The following is a 19222-nucleotide window of genomic DNA, read 5'->3' as shown; positions in this document are numbered from 1 at the left end:
TTTCATCACTCTAAAAGGAAACTCTGTACCCATTAACCAATCACTCCCTATTCCCATTCCCCCAGCCCTAACCTGCTTTCTATTGGTATGGATTTGCTTGTTCTAAATATTTCATACAAATGGAATGATAGAATATGTGGACTTTGTGTCTGGCTTCTTTTCTTTAGTATGTTTTCAAAGTTTTGGGTCTTGGTTTTTAAGACTTTTAATTATTTGAGAGAGAGAGAGCACAAGCAAGGAGAGGAGCAGAGGGAGAAGCAGACTCCCCACTGATCAGGCAGCCCGATGTGGGGCTCAATCTCAGGACTCTAAGGCCATGGCCTGAGCTGAAGGCAGACACTTAACCAACTGAGCCACCCAGACACCTCTCTTTTTAAGGTTTATCTGTGTTGTAATGTTTCAGTACTTTATAAGGTTGAATAATATTCCATTGTGCAGATACACCACATTTTATTCATCTGTTCATCAGTTGGTGGACATTTGTGTTGTTTCTACCTTTTGGCTATTATGAATAGTACTGCTATGAATGTTCATGTATAAGGTTTGAATATCTGGTTTCAGTTCTTTTGGGTATATACCCATGAGCAGAATTGCTGGGCCATATGGTAAATCTTGTTAGCTTTTTGAGGAACCATCAGGGTATATACCCATGAGCAGAATTGCTGGGTCATATGGTAAATCTTGTTAGCTTTTTGAGGAACCATCAAACTTTTCCATAGCAACTGCACCATTTTACATTCCTTTTTTTTTTATTTATATATTTAAATAATCTCTGTACCCCAATGGGGTTCAAACTCACAGCCCTGAGATTAAGAGTCATACACTTCCTTTTTTCTTTTTAAAGATTTCATTTATTCATGAGAGACAGAGACAGAGGACCAGAGACAGAGGCAGAGGAAGACACAGGCTTCCTGCAAGGAGCCTGATGTGGGACTCAATCCTGGATCCCAGGATCATGCCCTGAGCCGAAAGTAGATGCCCAATTGCTGAGCCACCAAGGCATCCCAAGAGTGATACACTTCCAACTGAGCCAGCCAGGCACCCCTCACCATTTTACATTACCACCAGTGATGTAGGAGAATTCCAATTTCTCTACATCCTTACCAGCACGAGTTTTTTTGATTTTTGCTTTAAATTATAGCTATCTTAGTGTTTGTGAAGTGGTACTATATTGTAGTTTTGACTTGCATTTCCCTAATGGTTAGTGATGTTGAACCTCTTTCATATACTAGTTGGTAATTTGTATATCTTTGAAGAAATGTGTATTCAAATTTTTTGCCCATTTTTTACTTGGGTTGTTTGTCTTCTTCCTGTTAAATTGTAAGAGTTCTTTATATATTCTGGATACTAGACCCTATTAGATATATGCTTTGCAAATATTTTCTCTCATTTTTTGTTATCTTTTCACTTTTTTTGATGGTATCCTTTGATGTACAGAGGTTTTTAATTTTTTTTTTTAAATCCCAGGGATCCCATAGGTTTTTAATTTTGATGAAGTCTAATTTATCTATTTTTTCTTTTGTTGCTTGTATCTTTGGTGTCATAGCTATAAAGAACCGTTGCTAAATCCACAATCATGAAGATTTGCTTTTCTTTTAAGAGTTTTATTGTTTTAGGGGCTCCTGGGTGGCTCAGTCAGTTAAAAGTGTCTGACTCTCTGTCTCAGCTCAGGTCTTGATCTCAGCGTTAGGAGTTCAGGTCCCATGTTGGGCTCCATGCTGGAGCACTTAAAAAAAAAAAAGTTTGGGGGATCCCTGGGTGGCTCAGTGGTTTAGTGCCTGCCTTTGGTCCAGGGCGTGATCCTGGAGTCCCGGGATCAAGTCCCACATTAGGCTCCCTGCATGGAGCCTGCTTCTCCCTCTGCCTATCTCTCTCTGTCTGTCTCTCTCTCTCTCTTCCTCTCTGTCTCTCATGAATAAATAAATAAATCTTCAAAAAAATAAATAAAAAGTTTCATTGTTTTAGCTCTTCCATTTATGTCTTTGATCTCTTTTGAGTTAATTTTTTTTTTTTAAGATTTTATTTATTTATTCATGAGAGACACACAGAGAGGTGAAGACACAGGCAGAGGGAGAAGCAGGCTCCATGCAGGGAGCCTGATGTGGGACTCGATCCCAGGTCTCTAAGATCATGCCCTGGGATGAAGACAGCGCTAAACTGCTGAGCCACTGGGGCTGCCCCTTGAGTTAATTTTTGTATATACTTGATGCAGAGGTCCAACTTCATTATTTTGCATTTGTTTTGTTTTTTAAGATTTTATTTATTTATTCAGGAGAGACACACAGAGAGAGAGGCAGAGACATAGGCAGAGGGAGAAGCAGGCTCCCTGCAGGGAGTCTGATGCAGGACTCCGTCCCCAGATAGGAATCACACCCTGAGCCAAAGGCAGCTGCTCAACCACTGAACCACCCAGGTGTCCCTAACAACTTTGGGATTTGTTTGTTTGATCAATATTCATTTGAGTATTTGGGATCTCTTACAATTCCATATGAATTTTATTTTTATTTTATTTTTTAATTTTTTTTTCCATATGAATTTTAGGATCATGTTTTCCATTTCTGGGGAAAAGAAAAAAGACTGTTTATCTCCATTGTAATCTTTATTTTCTTCTTCCTTATAGCTTTTGGTTTAGTTTGCTATTGTTTTTCTGGTTTCTTAAGGTGAGACATTCTTGATTTAAGATCTTTTTTTTTAAGATTTTTTTTAATTTTGAGAGAGTGCACACACAATGGGAGGGGAACAGAGGGAGGGATAATCCCAGAGGAAAGGAGAATCTCTGGGCCAATTGTGGAGCTCAACATGAGGCTCCATCCCATGACCCCAAGATCACAATCTGAGCCAAAACCAAGAGTTGAACATTTAACTGTGCCACCCAGGCGCACCTGAGATGATGATGATGATGATGATGATGATGATAACCATTATCTTTTTTAAGATGGGATTTTTTTAAAGATTTTGTTTTTTTATTTGAGAGAGAGAAAGAGAAAGCATGGGCAGGGAGAGGGGCAGAGGGAGAAGCAGACTCCTAACTGAGCATGGAGCCCAGTGAGGAGCTCAGTCCCAGGACTCTGGGGTCATGACCTGAGCCAAAGACAGACACTTAGCCAACTGAGCCACCCAGATGCCTGTTTTAAAAAAAAAATTTTTTTTAATTCATTAGAGAGAATGAGCTAGGGAGGGGCAGAGGGAGAAGCAGAACCCTGCTGAACAAGGAGTGGACCCAGGACTCTGGGATCATGACCTGAGCTGAGGTAGACACTTAACCAACTGAGCACCCAGGAGCCCCAATCTGCTTTTTTTTAAAGATTATTTATTATTTATTCATAAGAGACACAGAGAGGCAGAGACATAAGCAGAGGGAGAAGCAGGCTCCATGCAGGAAGCCCAATGTGGGACTCGATCCCAGGACTCCAGGATCACATTCTGAGCCAAAGACAGACACTCAACTGCTGAGCCTCCTAGGCGTCCTGTCAACCTGCTTTTCTAATGTAGGCATTTAGAGCTGTAAGTTTCTCTCTGAGCGTTGCTTTTGCTGCATGCCATAATTTTGGTATATTGTGTTTTCATTATCATTTGTCTCGCAGTATTTTCTGATTTCTCTTTGATTGCTTCTTTGACCCATTGATTGTGTAAAAGTGTATGGTTTAATATTTATGTATTTGTTAATTCTCCAAATTTCCTACTGTTATTTGTAATTTCATTCCAATTGTGGTTGGAGAAGATTGTATGATTACAGTTTTTTTAAATGTATTGACTTATTTTGTTACCTAATGTGTGGTCTGTTCTGGAGAATGCCCCATGTTCACTTGAGAACATGGATTTTGCTGTTATTGGGTGGCATAGTCTTTATACATTTGTTAATCTGTTTGGTTTATAGTGTTTTTTGCAGGCCTCTGTTTCCTTATTGATAATTTCCCTAGAGCTGTCTTTTTTTTTTTTTTTTTTAAGATTTTATTTATTTATTTATGAGAGACAGAGAGAGAGAGAGAGGCAGAGTCACAGGCAGAGAGAGAAGCAGGCTCCATGCAGGGAGCCCGATGTGGGCCTCCATCCCGGGACTCTGGGATCACTCTGGGATCCAAAGGCAGATGCTAAACCGCTGAGCCACCCAGGGATCCCAAAACTTTTTTTTTTTTTTTTAAGGATTTTATTTATTCATGAGACACACAGAGAGAGGCAGAGATATAGGCAGAGGAAGAAGCAGGCTCCCTGCAGGGAGTCTGATGTGGGACTCAGTCCCCAGATAGGGATCACACCCTGAGCCAAAGGCAGACACTTAACCAACTGAGCCACCTAGGTTCCCCCTCTCCTTCATGTTTATTTTTTTTTATTTTTATTTTTTAAGATTTATTTATTCATGAGAGACACAGAGAGAGAGAGGCAGAGGGAGAAGCAGGGTCCATGCAGGGAGCCCGATGTGGGACTCGATCCTGGGTCTCCAGGATCATGCCCTGGGCCGAAGGCGGCGCTAAACCGCTGAGCCACCTGGGCTGCCCGCTCCTTCAGGTTTATTTTATTTTTTTTTTAAGATTTATTTATTTATTTATGATAGACATAGAGAGAGACAGAGAGGTGCAGACACAGGAGGAGGGAGAAGCAGGCTCCATGCCGGGAGCCCGACGTGGGACTCGATCCTGGGACTCCAGGATCGCGCCCTGGGCCAAAGGCAGGTGCCAAACCGCTGAGCCACCCAGGGATCCCTGCTCCTTCATGTTTATTTTTTTTTTTTTTTTAATTTTTACTTATTTATGATAGTCACACAGAGAGAGAGAGAGGCAGAGACACAGGCAGAGGGAGAAGCAGGCTCCATGCACCGGGAGCCCGACGTGGGACTCGATCCCGAGTCTCCAGGATCGCGCCCTGGGCCAAAGGCAGGCGCTAAACCGCTGCGCCACCCAGGGATCCCTCCTTCATGTTTAAAGGGTAGTTTTGGAAGGGAGAAGAAATGTGTGGGAAATATCAGAAAGGGAGACAGAACATAAAGACTCCTAACTTTGAGAAACGAACTAGGGGTGGTGGAAGGGGGGTGGAGGTGAATGGGTGACGGGCACTGAGGGGGGCACTTGACGGGATGAGCACTGGGTGTTATTCTGTATGTTGGCAAATTGAACATCAATAAAAAATAAATTTATTATAAAAAAATCTAAAGGGTAGTTTTGCTAGGTACAGAATTCTTGGTTAACAATTTTTTCTCTGTAGTACTTTAAATATGTTGTCCCACTGCCTTCTGGTTTCTATGGTTTCTGTTGAGACACCAACTGTTAATTTTATTGAAGATCCTTTGTATGGAATAAGTCATCTATCTCTTGTTGCTTTCAAGATTTTGTCTGGCTTTTGGCTTTCAGTAATTTGTGATGTGTCTTGACATGAATCTTTTTTAGTCTGTTTATCCTGCTTGGAGTTTTTTCAGCTTCTTGAATGTGTTGATACATGTCTTACATCAAATTTGAGAAGTTTTAGCCTCTATTTTTTCAAATATTTTTTGTGCCTCTTTCTTTCTAGACTTCTATGTGTGTATGTTGATGTTCTCTGTGGTCTTCTATAGGTTTCTTAGGTTCTACTCATTTTTCTTAAAATTTTTTCATTCTGATCCTTAGACTGGGTAATTTCAATTGACCTATTTTTGCTTCACTGATTCATTCTTATGCTCACTATATTTGCAGTTGAACCCTACTGAATTTTTATTTTAGTTATTATACTTTACAGCTCTAGATTTCTATTTGGTTCCTTTTTATAATTTTTTTATTGATATTCCATATTTGATGTGACATTGTTCTTCTGGTTTCCTTTAGTCCTTTGTCCACAATTTCCTTGATCTTTTTCAGTATATTTAAGACAGTTGATTTAAATTCTTTGTTTAATAAGTCCAATCTGGGCTTCCTCAGGCAGTTTCTCTTAATTTCTGTTTTCCTGTGAATGGGCTGTGCTTTCTTCTTTTCTTCTCTTTCATTATTTTTTGTTGAAAACTGGGTATTTCGACTATTATAATGTGATAACTCTGGCAATCAAATTCTCCTCCCTGCTAGGGTTTGTTATGTGGGTTGTAATTGTTTAGTGATTTTTCTGAACTACTTTTGTAAAGATTGTATTCTTTTTCTTTTTTTTCTTTTTTTTCTTTATGATAGTCACAGAGAGAGAGAGAGAGGCAGAGACACAGGCAGAGGGAGAAGCAGGCTCCATGCACTGGGAGCCCGACGTGGGACTCGATCCCGGGTCTCCAGGATTGCACCCTGGGCCAAAGGCAGGCGCCAAACCGCTGCGCCACCCAGGGTTCCCTGTATTCTTTTTCATGTGTGGTCACTGAAGTCTCTTTTCCATTATCTGAGTAGTCAGCTAATGATTTGACAGTAGTTTCCTTAAATGTCAAAATTCAGCAGCTTCTTTCTTTTTTAAGCTCCTCCTGGTTATTGTAAGTTAGATTCGGGGTTCTGAAAAAGTTGATTCTGATAGTTTTTTTCCAGCTTAAGGTTGCTTTGGTGGAGGGATAGTTTTTGGAGTTCCCTACTGTGCCATTTTCAGTGATGTCACTTGACCCATATTTATTCTTTGTTCTACAAGTAACAGATATTTACATATAGACATTTGTTGACATCTCCAGTTGTTTTTGTAGTTCAGAGTTCATTCTTTGGAAGACTTGTCAGGAACAGTTCATGAGCCACCCAGGGATCCTTTATTTCTGGTTTTTCTAATTGTGATTTAGGTTGCTATCCATATCTCAGATCATTTTCTTAATGTCTTCTAGCTTATCTTGAAATAGTAAGTTACAGTTTTGATTTGTTTTGTGGAAATATGTTTCTGGTGTGCTTTCTTTCTTTTCCTTTTGTTTTAACTTTGGGACTTGAGTTTGGTCCTTTTTTTGTTTTCCTTTTTATGTAACACTAGTTTTTCTGAATTTTTAGAAGTTGGTATAGTTTGTGGCATGCCTGGCATGAGACTTCATCTGGGGATTGTGAGGTTGAGCTCCATCTTGGGTATAGACATTCCTTAAAAAAAAAAAAAAAAAAAAAACACACAGAAGTTGGTGTTCAAAACATTTTCCTACTTCTCAGGAAAAAATTCCATCTTCCATGATTTTTATACTGTTTAAAAAAATATGGCAGCTTGCCTTTTGATATTTCCTTGTTATGTTCCTGTTTATGTGTACCTCTACTTTGTTCTAAGCCTCCCCTTTACTCTGGCTCTCCTGGCTCTCTCTTGATCAGTTTTGTTTCCACTCAGTAGTTTGCCCTCAGGATAGGCCTTTGTCCTCAAAGAGAGCCCTGGCAGGTCAGTTTTGAGAGTTTATGGGCTTCACTGCTCCAGACTTCTAAATGCCAAACCTAGCACTCAACTACTATTGAAGAAGATGAAACCCTCCTGATTTGATTCACATCTTAGCTCCTAAAAGCTCCCTCACTGACCTAGCAATATCAACTATTTCTTCAAACTCCCCTTCAGACCTAACTGCCAAACCTTGCAGTTAAACCACTATTGGAGAGGATAAAACCCTCCCAATTTAAACTGTTCAGTTTGGCCTGTTGTACCTTCCCATGAATACCTGTTGGCTACTTTGGGTTATCCTTTGTTGGATCTGTCAGGGTCTTCATTGCTTCCCTCTACTTTCTCTCATACACATGATGATGTGTAGATCTTATGACTAGAGGTAGTTTGTCCCTACCTGCTTATCTTTTGGGAGTTAAGAGAATATCTTATCACCTAGTTTTGCTGTATTGTTGTTCATGTGGTTTTGGTCACTCATTTTTATGTGGGGATTTTTTAAATTTAATCATTTAGAGAGTGCATGTGTGCAAGTTGAGGGAGGGACAGAGGGAGAGAATCTTCAAGCAGACTCAGGCTGAGTGCAGAGTCTGAGGCGGGGCTCGGCCCTATGACCCTGAGATCATGACCTGAGCCAAAACCAAGAGTCGAATGTTTAACCAACTGAGCCACCTAGGTGCCTTGTGTGGGTTTTTTAGATTAAAAAAAATCTATGCTGCTGCTATTATCATCTCAGAACTCAGTGTTCCATATTTTGAAATTCCTTTATATGTTATTTTTCTGACTCTCTGAGCTGTATTTTGTTTTTAGAAATAGTTTTGTTCTTTTTCAGGTTTGCTTAGTTATTCTTTCTAGTTTATGGTTGACTACTCTTACTTTTGTCAAAGTTCTTCTATTTCTTTAAACACATTAAACAGAGTTATTTTATATTCTGTCTGATTTTCCAGTATTTGAAGGTGGACTGTTTTTTCTGCTGCTTCTTGCCCATGGTACCTTGTTTCCTTTTTTGCTTAGTGATTTTTGACTGGGCTGCCCATTTGCCTTGGAAATTTATGTGCGAGGATGTTTCATGACCTGGGCTGAAGATGGTGCATGGACAACATATGGTAGCATGTAGTGTCTTTTTTTTCTTGTTTATTTTTAACATAGAAGACATTACACTATGCCTATTTATCTGCAACATGCCTTTTTTTTTTTTTTTCCCCCACCAAAATACAATAGAATATCCCAGTGCTGTCATGGAAATGGTTGTAATGAATCACTCTTTGCCTTATTCTCTGGGAACTGTAGGTGTATCCTGAGTTTGAAGATCAGAGAGCTTGTCTGCCATCAGGATCTTTTCTTACTTGTTCCTCAGACAACACCATCCGCTTTTGGAACATGGATAGCAGTCCCGACTCTGAATGGCAGAAGAATATCTTCAGTAACGTGAGTGGCTTAATTGTGAACCATATTTTAGGAGAAACAGAGATGTGCTTTAAGCTAGGATAGTGGGGTAGGAGAGAATCCTATGGACCTTGGTGTTAAGCTTCCCTGGATGCAGGGACCAGGAAGCACTCTGTGTCTCCCTCTCTCGTTTCTCTCTCTCTCCTTTTTTTTCTTTCTGAAGTAGCATGGTCTCTCCTCTTCCAGTCAGCTCCTGCCCTCCAGGTATGTGTCAACACAGCTACTCCAGGCAACTTGCCATATTCAATAGAAATGAAATTGTTCCCTAAGTGTTAAGTCAGAACTTCCTGGAAGAGCACCTGGTGGACCAAACCAGGGAGAGGCTTCCCCTGTCTACCTTACTGCCAAACTGTGAAGCCTTGGGTGAGGGTGCTGGCAGGACCCCAAAGAGAGCCATGATGGGAGAATATAGAGAAAATTTTGCTGAAGAAATAGTTGATATTGCTAGGTCGGTGAGGGAGCTTCTCTTAGGAGCTGAGATGTGAATTGTGCATTCATCTTCTCTGCAGATGCTTATTAAGATCTGCCCTATGGGGCAGCCTGGGTGGCTCAGCAGTTTAGTGCCGCCTTCAGCCCAGGGTGTGATTCTGGAGACCCAGGATCGAGTCCCGCATCAGGCTTCCTGTATGGAGCCTGCTTCTCCCTCTGCTTTTCTCTCTCTCTCTGTGTGTCTCTCATGAATAAATAAATAAAATCTTAAAAAAAAAAATCTATGCTAAGCACTGTGCAGTGAACTAGTAACTGTACAAATTATGATATAATCATTTTTAAAGATTTTATTATCTAAGAGAGAGAGAGAAAGAGAATAGGCAGGAGAGGGGCAGAGGGAGAAGCAAACTCCCCACTGAGCAGGGAGCCCAACGTGTGGCTCGATCCCAGGACCCCGGGACCATGACCTGAGCCAAAGGCAGTTACTTAATCGACTGAGCCACGCAAACACCCCATAAATAATCATTTAAAAAAATATTTATTTGAGAGGAAGAGTGATAAGGGGCAGAGGGAGAGAATCTTCAAACAGACTCCTCACTGACCGCAGCACTCAGTCTCACAACCCTGAAATCATAACCTGAGCCAAAATCAAGAGTCAGACACTTAACCCACTGAGCCGCCCGGGCGCCGCCCCTATGATATGATCACAAACATGATAATCACCATGAAAGAAAATTGCGAAATGCTAGTAGGATATATAAGTGTCATCTGATTTTATCTGTGGTGTCAAGGGCAGCTTCCTAGAGGAAGAGGCAACTGAGATATGGAGGATTGGAATGAGTAAAGAGGGCAGGGGAGAGTGTCCAAGCCAAGGGACTAGCCTGTGCAAAGGCCCTGAGGTGGAAAAGAGTCTGATGAGTTGAAAAACCTGAATGGTCAGTTTGGCTGACCCTTATGCAGGATGTGTATAGCAGGTGCCCCTTTACTCCCCTCATCCCCTTCACTTAGTATTACTAACTTCTTTTCCATACCTGTGATATGTTACATTTAGGTGCATACAACGGAAAAATCCAAAATAAGAGGTAAACGTTTGGTTTTCTGACTCCTAAATAGCCTGGAGGTAACCAGTCCAAGCTGTTTTGGCAGCTATAGGAAGTCCTTAGAGACCCAAGAGCCTTCAGCTCTCCACTCTGTCATTTTGGAGTAGCCCTTGACCATGTCATCCAATATGGCTGCTAGAGCTCCAGGTAGAAGAACAAAGGAAAAGGAAGCAGAAGGGTTCTCACTTGTTTTATATCTCATTGACCAGAATTTATTCACAGAGCCTCATCTAGCTGCAGGGGAGGGTAGGAAACAGTTATTCTCAGTAGAGAAGGTTAAATTTGGAGTTCTGGGGGCTCCTGGGTGCTCAGTGGTTGAGTGTCTGCCTTTGGTTTGGGGCGTGGTCCCGGGGTCCTGAGATTGAGTCCCACGTCGGGCTCCCTGCAGGGAGCCTGCTTCTCCCTCTGCCTATGTCTGCTGCTCTCTGTGTCTCTCATGAATAAATAAATAAAATATTTTTAAAAAATGGAGTTCTGTTACTATGAAGAATGAGAGCCTGGCTATTGGGAGACAGAACTGCAGATGTGCTTCAGACCTTCCCAGAGCACTGACCTCAGCCCTCTCCTCCCTGCAGACCCTGCTGAAGGTAGTGTATGTAGAGAATGACATCCAGCACCTGCAGGACATGTCCCACTTCCCAGACCGAGGGAGTGAGAATGGAACACCTGTGGATGTGAAGGCTGGGGTCCGAGTCATGCAGGTCAGTCCTGATGGCCAGCACTTGGCTTCAGGCGACCGAAGTGGAAATCTGAGGCAAGTAAGCCCTGGCAGATGACTAATGTATCTTCCCAGCTCAGGCTTGGGTCCTGAGGGTGGTGTGAAGGAGCCCTGACTTGGGCACCTCTGCTTCCCCACTGAGAATGAGGGACTGTGAATGGCAGTCTGGAAACCAGCCATCCCTGAGAACGTAAGCTAAGCAGTGTCTTCCAGAGGGCTGAGATAGTGTAGCTCCAGGACCTCAGCAGCTGGGGCTTGCAAATAGTGCCTGCATTGTAGATGGGCAAACTTGCACAATTACAGGCTAGGGTGACACTTTCACCAGCCATGTAATAGTGCCGAATAGTCAGAGGGGATGCCAGCTGGGGCATGAGGGGTCCTGGTGGCGCAGGAGGGGGGCCAGGAGGATGGGACATTGGAGAGCTCAGGCTCTTTACCCCCACTATGAGATTTTTTTAAGATGTTACTGGCCCAGTAGCTGCTGACAGAATATGATGGCTGTGACCCCCTGGGTGCCGAGGCCGTTGAGGAATGGAAGGCCGTTGAGGGGGGGGAAGGTAGAGAGCACATGCTCCATGTGGCCTGATACTGCATCAACCAACGTAGTCATTTCACCCACCTCTGATGCAAGTGCTGGTATTAGCTCCATGTCCAGATAGGTTAATGAGGCAGGAGAGGCCGGTGGCTAAGCTAAGGTCACACAGCTAGAGTGGAGGACCTGGGATAACTGGCTCTTATATCATCCTAGATAGCCTGTAGGTGGTTTGATTTCATTTGGAGAGAACGAGGAAAGTTTAGATTTGAGAGTCTTTAAGAATGAGAGATTGTAGTGAAGTATTCCCCCCCCACCCATAGGTCCTATCCTTAGTCTGACCTCTGACCTCTGACCCCCGGCCCCTCCCCCACCCCCAGGGATCTCCTCTGACACCACCCTGCTCCACTCCTCTTCCCCCAGAGGACTATCCTAGACCTGGCCCATGGAGCCATAAGTGTCTGGGTGCCCACCCACTGAGGTGGGCAAACCATTCTCAAACCTTTGAGAAAGCAGGTTTCTAGAGGAAAAGAATGGTTAGGCATCTCTCGACTAGCTGGCCAGGGCAGAGAGTCCCCCATGTTGCCTCGCGGGCAACATTCTGACATTCTCTAGCAGTGGCAGAGCACCTAGAGCCGAGGGGCGGGGGCTCTGGGTAGGGTACAGTGGACAGTATGTCTCCCAGGATCCACGAGCTACACTTCATGGATGAGCTGGTCAAAGTGGAAGCCCATGATGCTGAGGTGCTGTGCCTGGAGTACTCCAAGCCTGAGACAGGTAAACCTATACAGGGTAGAAGGGGGAAGGCAGGGGAGCAGGGCCCCCAGCAGAGCCATAGAAACGGGTAGTTGATATCTGATGGGGCTGTGTAAGCGCCCCTGTTGCTGGGCCCTGAGTCAGGGTAGCTGGGATTCTAGAATACAAGAATCTGGAAGGCAGGACTGGGCTGGACTTGCCCTGGTTCTCAGCGCCCCAAACAGCGCTCAGGTTAAAGAGGTGAGTGCTGAATGAAAGAATGTGTGGATGAGCTCGTCCTCCACTGGAAAAGATAGATCAACAGTTATAGATCACATATCAAACATATTATTTTGAAAAAGTTTGATACCTACAGAAAAATCCCATGAGTACTAGAATGAATACCCATGTTCTCTTCACCCAGATTCCTCAGGGTTTTTTCTTTTCAATTCTGTATGACCCTATAACTGTGTGTATGACTTAATCTGCTTCCCCATCTCCATTTCTGTCTCTATGCATGTGTGTGTACATATACTCATGCTGATAGAATACTAGCATATTCATTTCTTTTTTTCTGCTGATTTCTTTGAGAGTAAAGACATGACCTTTCACTCTCCAGTGGGTCTGTGAGCATTTCTTAGGAATGAGGACATCCATTTACATGGCCATGTGCACATCAGTTGTGGAGGTTTCACTTTATCCTATAGTCCTCCCTTTTGTGGTCTTTATTCCTATTTTACTGGCTATCCCAGTATTGTTCTCTATAGCACCTTTCTTTTCCAGTCCAGGTTCACACTTGAGTTTTCATAGCTCTTTTGTCACCTTTTTTCTGGAACATTCCACAGCCTTAATTTGTCTTTATGACTTGGCTTTCTGCAGAGTATAGACCAGTCATTTTATGGAATTTCCTTCGATTTGAGTTTGTCTGTTTTCATCATGATTTCATTTCGCTGATACATTTTTGGCAGGAATAGAACTTAGGTGGAGTCGTGTCCTGATATGTTAGCAATCTTCCCACGCTCTTTCCTCCTCCTCCATTTCCTCAAACACCCTGTTCCCCCACCCTCCGCAGTTCTTTAGATCTGTCTTCATTCAGTGCATCCTTCCCAAGCTCTCCTCTGCCTCCAGTCATGTGTTAGCCCTCAGACATGCCAGGCGACCAGGGTACCACTGTCTGAGGGGTGTACTGGCAGAAGTGTGGCAGCGGGTCATCAGTAAGACCTGGTCGAGACCCAGAGAGCCAGAGCTCCGGGAGTGAGGGAACAGTGTTCTGGGGAGCCTGAGAAGTTGGCAGGGCTTCACATGGGAAGCCAAAGAGTTGGACTTGACAAGAAGGAGCTCTGGGCTCTGCTAGGATATCTGCTATGGGTACAGGTGGCAGAGTGTCCGTATGTACGTGAAGATTCATCCTCCTGAACTGGTGGCATGGGGTGTGAAATGCCAGGGTTTGGGGGCCCTGGGGCAGGACTACAGATAGCTGAGGAAATTGTCCCTTCCTGGGTTTGGGGTAAGTTGGCTGCAGTTACAGAACCAAAGACCCCTTCTTCAAGGCTGGGGAAGCCCAGTCTCATTGCCATGTGGGAGGCCAAGGCATTGAGCAGCCTCCTGGGAACCCAAGGCTACCCTGTCCACTCACAGGGCTGACCTTGCTGGCCTCAGCCAGTCGGGACCGACTGATCCATGTGCTGAATGTGGAGAAGAACTACAACCTGGAGCAGACCCTGGATGACCACTCTTCCTCCATCACGGCCATCAAATTTGCTGGTGAGCCCCTCCCTTCCTGCTTCCTCCACCTTGTTTGGCGCACTCCTTTGGCTGCAAGTAACAACAGTAAGACTCCCTTTAGCTTAAACAAGAGGGGAAAGCAAGCTCTGGATTCAGGCCCAGCTGGATCCAAAGGTTGGTTGGTTTATTTGTTTATTTAACCTTTCAAGACTGCCTCTGTCAGCTGTGCCTTTCTGTGATGGGCAGCATCTTGGTTATCACTGTGCCACTGAAAAGAGATTTTCCCTCTTCCTGTCTATTTTGGCAGAAATTGGGAGCTCACTTCCCTTCTGCTGGCTTGAGGCACGTGCTCTTTTCAGAACAGCTCTCAGTGCCAGGGCTTTGGGATGTTTTCTTGGACCAGGTCTGACTCATGCACCCCCAGCCCATATCTGCCTCTGCCTCCAATCCAGGAGGACCGGAATTAGATGAATGTTGCTCCCCTAAAGGAAACCAGGGTGCCAATCCTGTGAGAGGGCAGGGTGGGCACCGGTGTCCTTGGCAGAAAAATAGGTGACCATGAAAATTGCTGGAAGCTAACTCTGTGCTGGGGAGGATCCTCGCACTTACAGCTGGAGTCACAGAGCCAGTGCATGCAGGCTTAGGATATTGTGCAGGGCTGCTGACAAAGCCCACACTCAACTAGGAAATCAAAGGGATTTCCTCTGGACTCAAAGGATTCAGTATAGAGGTCCTTGGCCCTAAAGGATTCCAAGGGGAGGGGAGGTGGGTCCTGTAGGGTTAACTGATCAGAACCGAAGAGCATATTCAAAACGATGTTCCAGAAGAATATATTCATGGAGAGAATATACCCATGTACTTTTCTAAGTTCTTGACTATGAAGAGGTTTTTTTTACCTGTAATCTTATGACTGAGAATGTACTACTGTCCCTTGGTCCTCCCTACCTCCTGCCCTACCTCTCTGTAGCTAAAGTTAACAATGTTTGATGTGTCAATGAAGACAGCCAGATTTGACCAGCTAAAACTTCTCAGACATCTTTAAAAACCTATTCGTTCCACGGGATAGAGTTGGAATAAGTCAGCAAGTCTAGCAGTTTGGCCACCAGTGACCTCAGCTTTAACAAACAGTCTGGATCCGAGAGCAGTGATGATGACCCAAGGGGTAGCCCAGGAGTTGGTCCTTAAGGCCACCTTCTACATTACAGGGTGTAGGCTTTATCAGAGTTCCCAGCCAGTCTGACAGGACATGAATCCTAAACCCAGCTCTTGGGTGCTCTGTTCCAGCTGGGCTATGCTCACAACATGGACAATTTTATTGTCAGTATAAACTGGACTCTAGCTGGTCGAAACCTGATGGTCACTGCCATGCTAAAAAAGGATTCGGTCTTTAACAGTGTTATCTGAAACATATCCAAACAAATGAATACAATATGTGTAGTTTGCAGAATAATACGTTGAACTTCCCCATCAAGGTTCATAATCAGTGGGTATGAACTAGAACAGACACACCTATTGTTTATAACCAGTGACTGTTCTGATCGCTTGTGTTCTAACATTGCTAAGCATGTGGGCTCCCCACCCCAGGTTAAGAAGCAGAACATTACCAGTAACTTGCAGGCCTCTCTGGGTCCTTCCCAGGTCACGCTCCCTCCCCCACATGGGACTTATTCCCTTCTGTGGGCCAGTGACTCCTGCTTGAGTTATATCTTGTGTGTCAGGCCCAAGCTTCTCCGGTATCCTGCCATGAAGCAGCAGGTCTGTGGTACCAGGGCTCTAAGTGTTTTATATCTGTTCTGTCTTTACATCCTCAACACAACACTGAGGTATCTGTGCTGTTATTATTTTAATTCTATAAAGAAAAAAGAAGAAAGGCAAGAATATTTATAGTGCTAACCAGGTGGCAGCCACTGTTCCACAGGCTTCACAGAACTCCATGGGGTGGGGACTGTCAGGCCCTTTGTCTTTCTGACATGGCTTTCTGCAGGGTATAGACCAGTCATTTTATAGAATTTCCTTCAATTTTGTTTTCGTCACAATTTCATTCTGCTGATACATTCTTGGCAGGAATAGAACTTAGGTGGGGTCATGTCCTGACACATTAGCAATCTGGCCTGTTGGAATCAGAGGCATGGAGAGGAAGCCAGGGCTTAGAGCACAGTGGTTAGCCAGAAAACGTCTGGGTCTAATCCTGACCCTGTCCCGACTCTCCGTGCGCCCTGGGACCAGGACTGTGTGACTCTAAGCCCCTGGTTCACATTTGTACAATGGAGTGGGCTGTGAGCCGTCAAGGGGGAGGCACCTATGTTACGGGGCCTAGCCTGAGGTATGTGTGGATGCTCTGATTGCTCATGATGGCATGAACCTCCCAGCAGTCTACCTGTCTTCACTTGTCCCCTCCTTTGGTCCCGCCTCCACTCTGTCACCCAAATCACCTTTCCAAATCCCAAATCAGAAGTGGTGCCCGTTCTGTGTCCCTGGCCTGTTTCCCTCTCTGCCCTTGGTCTGCAGAGGCCTGCCATGCCACTGCTCTATCTGTACCACCTCATGCACACAGCTCACATCTTAGGATACTACTTACACCTCCTCCAGGGATCCCTCCCCAGCAGAGTATACTTGCAGTAAGTTCCCTAACTAGGGACCCTGACCCCAGTCAGGCTCAGCAGTGGCCTAGCCTTGTCTAATGTACCACCTCCTTCTCCTCCAGGCAATAGAGACATCCAGATGATCAGCTGTGGGGCTGACAAGAGCATCTACTTTCGCAGTGCCCAGCGGGTAGAGTGGGTTTCCTCCTTAGGGGCTGGGGAGGGAAGCTTGTCATGGGTGTCCTCTGAAGGCCCTGCCTGTCCTGCCAGACCTCAGATGGACTACACTTTGTCCGTACCCACCATGTGGCAGAGAAGACCACTTTGTATGACATGGACATTGACATCACCCAGAAGTATGTGGCTGTAGCCTGCCAGGACCGCAATGTGAGGTAAGGAGCTGCCCTGGGCTCTTAGTCGGCCTGGCCTGGTTTCTTTTTTTTTTTTAAAGATTTTATTTATTTATTCATGAAAGACATGAGAGAAAGAGGCAGAGACACAGGCCAAGGGAAAAGCAGGCTCCATGCAGGGTGCCCGACATGGGACTCAATCCCAGGTCTCCAGGATCACGCCCTGGGCTGAAGGCGGCGCTAAACCCCTGAGCCACCTGGGCTTGCCCCTGGCCTGGTTTCTTTTTTTTTTTTTAAGATTTTATTTATTTATTCATGATAGTCACAGAGAGAGAGAGAGAGGCAGAGACACAGGCAGAGGGAGAAGCAGGCTCCATGCAGGGAGTCCGACGTGGGATTCGATCCCGAGTCTCCAGGATCGCGCCCTGGGCCAAAGGCAGGCGCCAAACCGCTGCGCCACCCAGAGATCCCCCTGGCCTGGTTTCTGAGTGGGACCTGTATGAGACCTAGTTGCGTCTGTGTGCTCATGAGGTGTCAAGTCTCTTTTCCCCTGCCCATTTGGTCCCTGAGGCAGCTGGGTTGGGTGGAAGGACCTAGTGGGTGTTTCTTAGGAACGGAGCTCACCCAGGCCTAAGCTCCAGGCCAGAAGGGGGTTCCTTTTGGCCCTCTGGAAGCCTATGTGGGGTGACTGAGAGGGGCTGATGTGGCTCAGATGCATCCATTCACCTACATTCCCTGAGCACCCATCTGGGATGGGTAGTATAGGAGACACAGCAGTGAGCAGGGCAGCCCCAGGCCCTGCCTTCACGGAGCTCACAGTCCAAGGAAGGAGAGATGGATGCCTCACTAGACAGTGACAGCATGGAGCGGTCAGGGCTGGGAGAGGCCGGGACTTGGGGGGTCCTAGGGAGATACCTGATCCTACCTGGGGATCAAGCAGGGCTTGATGGAGAGAACATCTGAAGTGAGACTGAGAAGGATGTGGAGTGAGCCAGGAGAGGGGAGAAAGGGGGTGTGCATGGGGAGAGCGTGTACAAAGAGGTTCTCCACCTCTTTGCCCTGCTCATTCAAGTTGAGTGCCAGCATCCTGCTTGCTCTGTAGCAGGGAAGACAGACATTAACTCAGCAGACAACTAACTCAGTGAATATCCAGTATGTAACCTCCATGACGTCAGCCTGAGACAGCATCATTCCCTGAGATGGGATTTCAGTCCAGGCATCAGATGGGGATAAGAGGTGACAAGGGGCTTCCAGGGGAGAGGAAGATGGTTGGTAGGGCTGGAACCACATGTAAGAGGGGGCAGGTGGGCAGGGCCGCGTTGGCCACGTTATGCTCCCACCTCCCCAGAGTCTACAACACCGTGAATGGAAAGCAGAAGAAGTGCTACAAAGGCTCCCAGGGTGACGAAGGGTCCCTGCTGAAGGTGAGTAGCTAGGATCTCTAGTGTGAAAACCACACGTTCCCCCTGTCCGTCTGCCACCCTGATGGGCCACCTGAGACCTGTGGCCTCCTGGGCACCTGATCAAAGGATCACAAGCTGGCCAGCACCCAGTCTGGCCTAGCTGACCAAGATCGCTTGGGAGCTGAGGGCATCACAGACTGTTTTACCTTTATTTACTGAGCCCTTCCCCAAACGGGGACATTTAAGTGGTTTCTGTTTTGAGTGGCCGTAGTACGGTGGAAACAGTCAAAGAGGCCTGGGCTCCTTTACTAGGCTTGCCCCCTGCCACGTTTTCAGGACAAGGTTGGGGATCCTTCTCAGAGCCCCTGAAGTAAGGGAGTTGTTTTGAGTTTAGGCTTTAAGGTCAGACTCTTAATAGCTCTGTCTCAGGCGGTGACCTTGGGCAAGGGTCATCTCCTCTGAAGCCTGTTTCCTCATCTGTAAAATGCAGATAGAATCTCTTAAAAAAAAAAAAGAAAGAAAGAAAGAAAGAGTCTCTATCATAGGGTTCTTCTCTGGAAGAAATCAGTTTGCATGTGTACAATGCTTGGCACGGGGGGTGCTTGGTAATTTTTTCACCTGTGAAGTGGGAACAGGAGTTCCTATCCTAACCAGGGTGTATGTCCCGAGGGCTGCCTGGGACAAGTCAGGTGCCAAGTGTCCGGCATAAGAGGGTCATCCATCAGTGGAGGCTGTGATGTTTGACCCGGGCCTCACCACAGCGAGGAAGCAGCCGCACTGTCATGTGGGTCCTCTTCTTGGCAGGTCCATGTGGACCCCTCAGGCACCTTCCTGGCCACTAGCTGCTCCGACAAAAGCATCTCGGTGATTGACTTTTATTCAGGCGAGTGCATTGCCAAGATGTTTGGTCATTCAGGTGGGTGTGCCTCCCTCTGTGGCGGGAAG

At 45.5% G+C, this 19222-nt stretch overlaps 1 protein-coding gene and 1 long non-coding RNA gene across 3 annotated transcripts in view; one reads left to right on the top strand and one right to left on the bottom strand.

Annotated features, from left to right (window-relative positions):
- WDR62 (WD repeat domain 62) overlaps positions 1-19222 on the top strand; it is a 47755-nt gene that overhangs the window by 15797 nt on the left and 12736 nt on the right. Inside the window, exons 10-17 of the mRNA XM_077853604.1 lie at positions 8548-8685; positions 10808-10986; positions 12168-12259; positions 13856-13981; positions 16647-16714; positions 16795-16916; positions 18223-18298; positions 19082-19193. Of these exons, the coding sequence (XP_077709730.1) occupies positions 8548-8685; positions 10808-10986; positions 12168-12259; positions 13856-13981; positions 16647-16714; positions 16795-16916; positions 18223-18298; positions 19082-19193 (913 nt within the window). The remainder of the gene's footprint in view (positions 1-8547; positions 8686-10807; positions 10987-12167; positions 12260-13855; positions 13982-16646; positions 16715-16794; positions 16917-18222; positions 18299-19081; positions 19194-19222) is intronic.
- Positions 10280-12511, bottom strand: LOC144286786 (uncharacterized). 2 transcript variants are annotated; one of them, XR_013354743.1, is made up of 3 exons: positions 11985-12511; positions 11570-11703; positions 10280-10663 (listed from the first exon to the last, which is right to left on the bottom strand). It is a non-coding gene; the product is annotated as an uncharacterized LOC144286786 (long non-coding RNA). The 2 variants fall into 2 exon arrangements; XR_013354741.1 differs by having other exon boundaries at positions 10280-10657; positions 11985-12510.

The sequence above is a fragment of the Canis aureus genome, chromosome 1 (assembly GCF_053574225.1).
Source record: "Canis aureus isolate CA01 chromosome 1, VMU_Caureus_v.1.0, whole genome shotgun sequence".
In the NCBI taxonomy this organism is placed as follows: Eukaryota; Metazoa; Chordata; class Mammalia; order Carnivora; family Canidae; genus Canis; species Canis aureus.
Note: the sequence above shows the minus strand (reverse complement) of the source record. Positions and strands in the feature narration are given on the sequence as shown.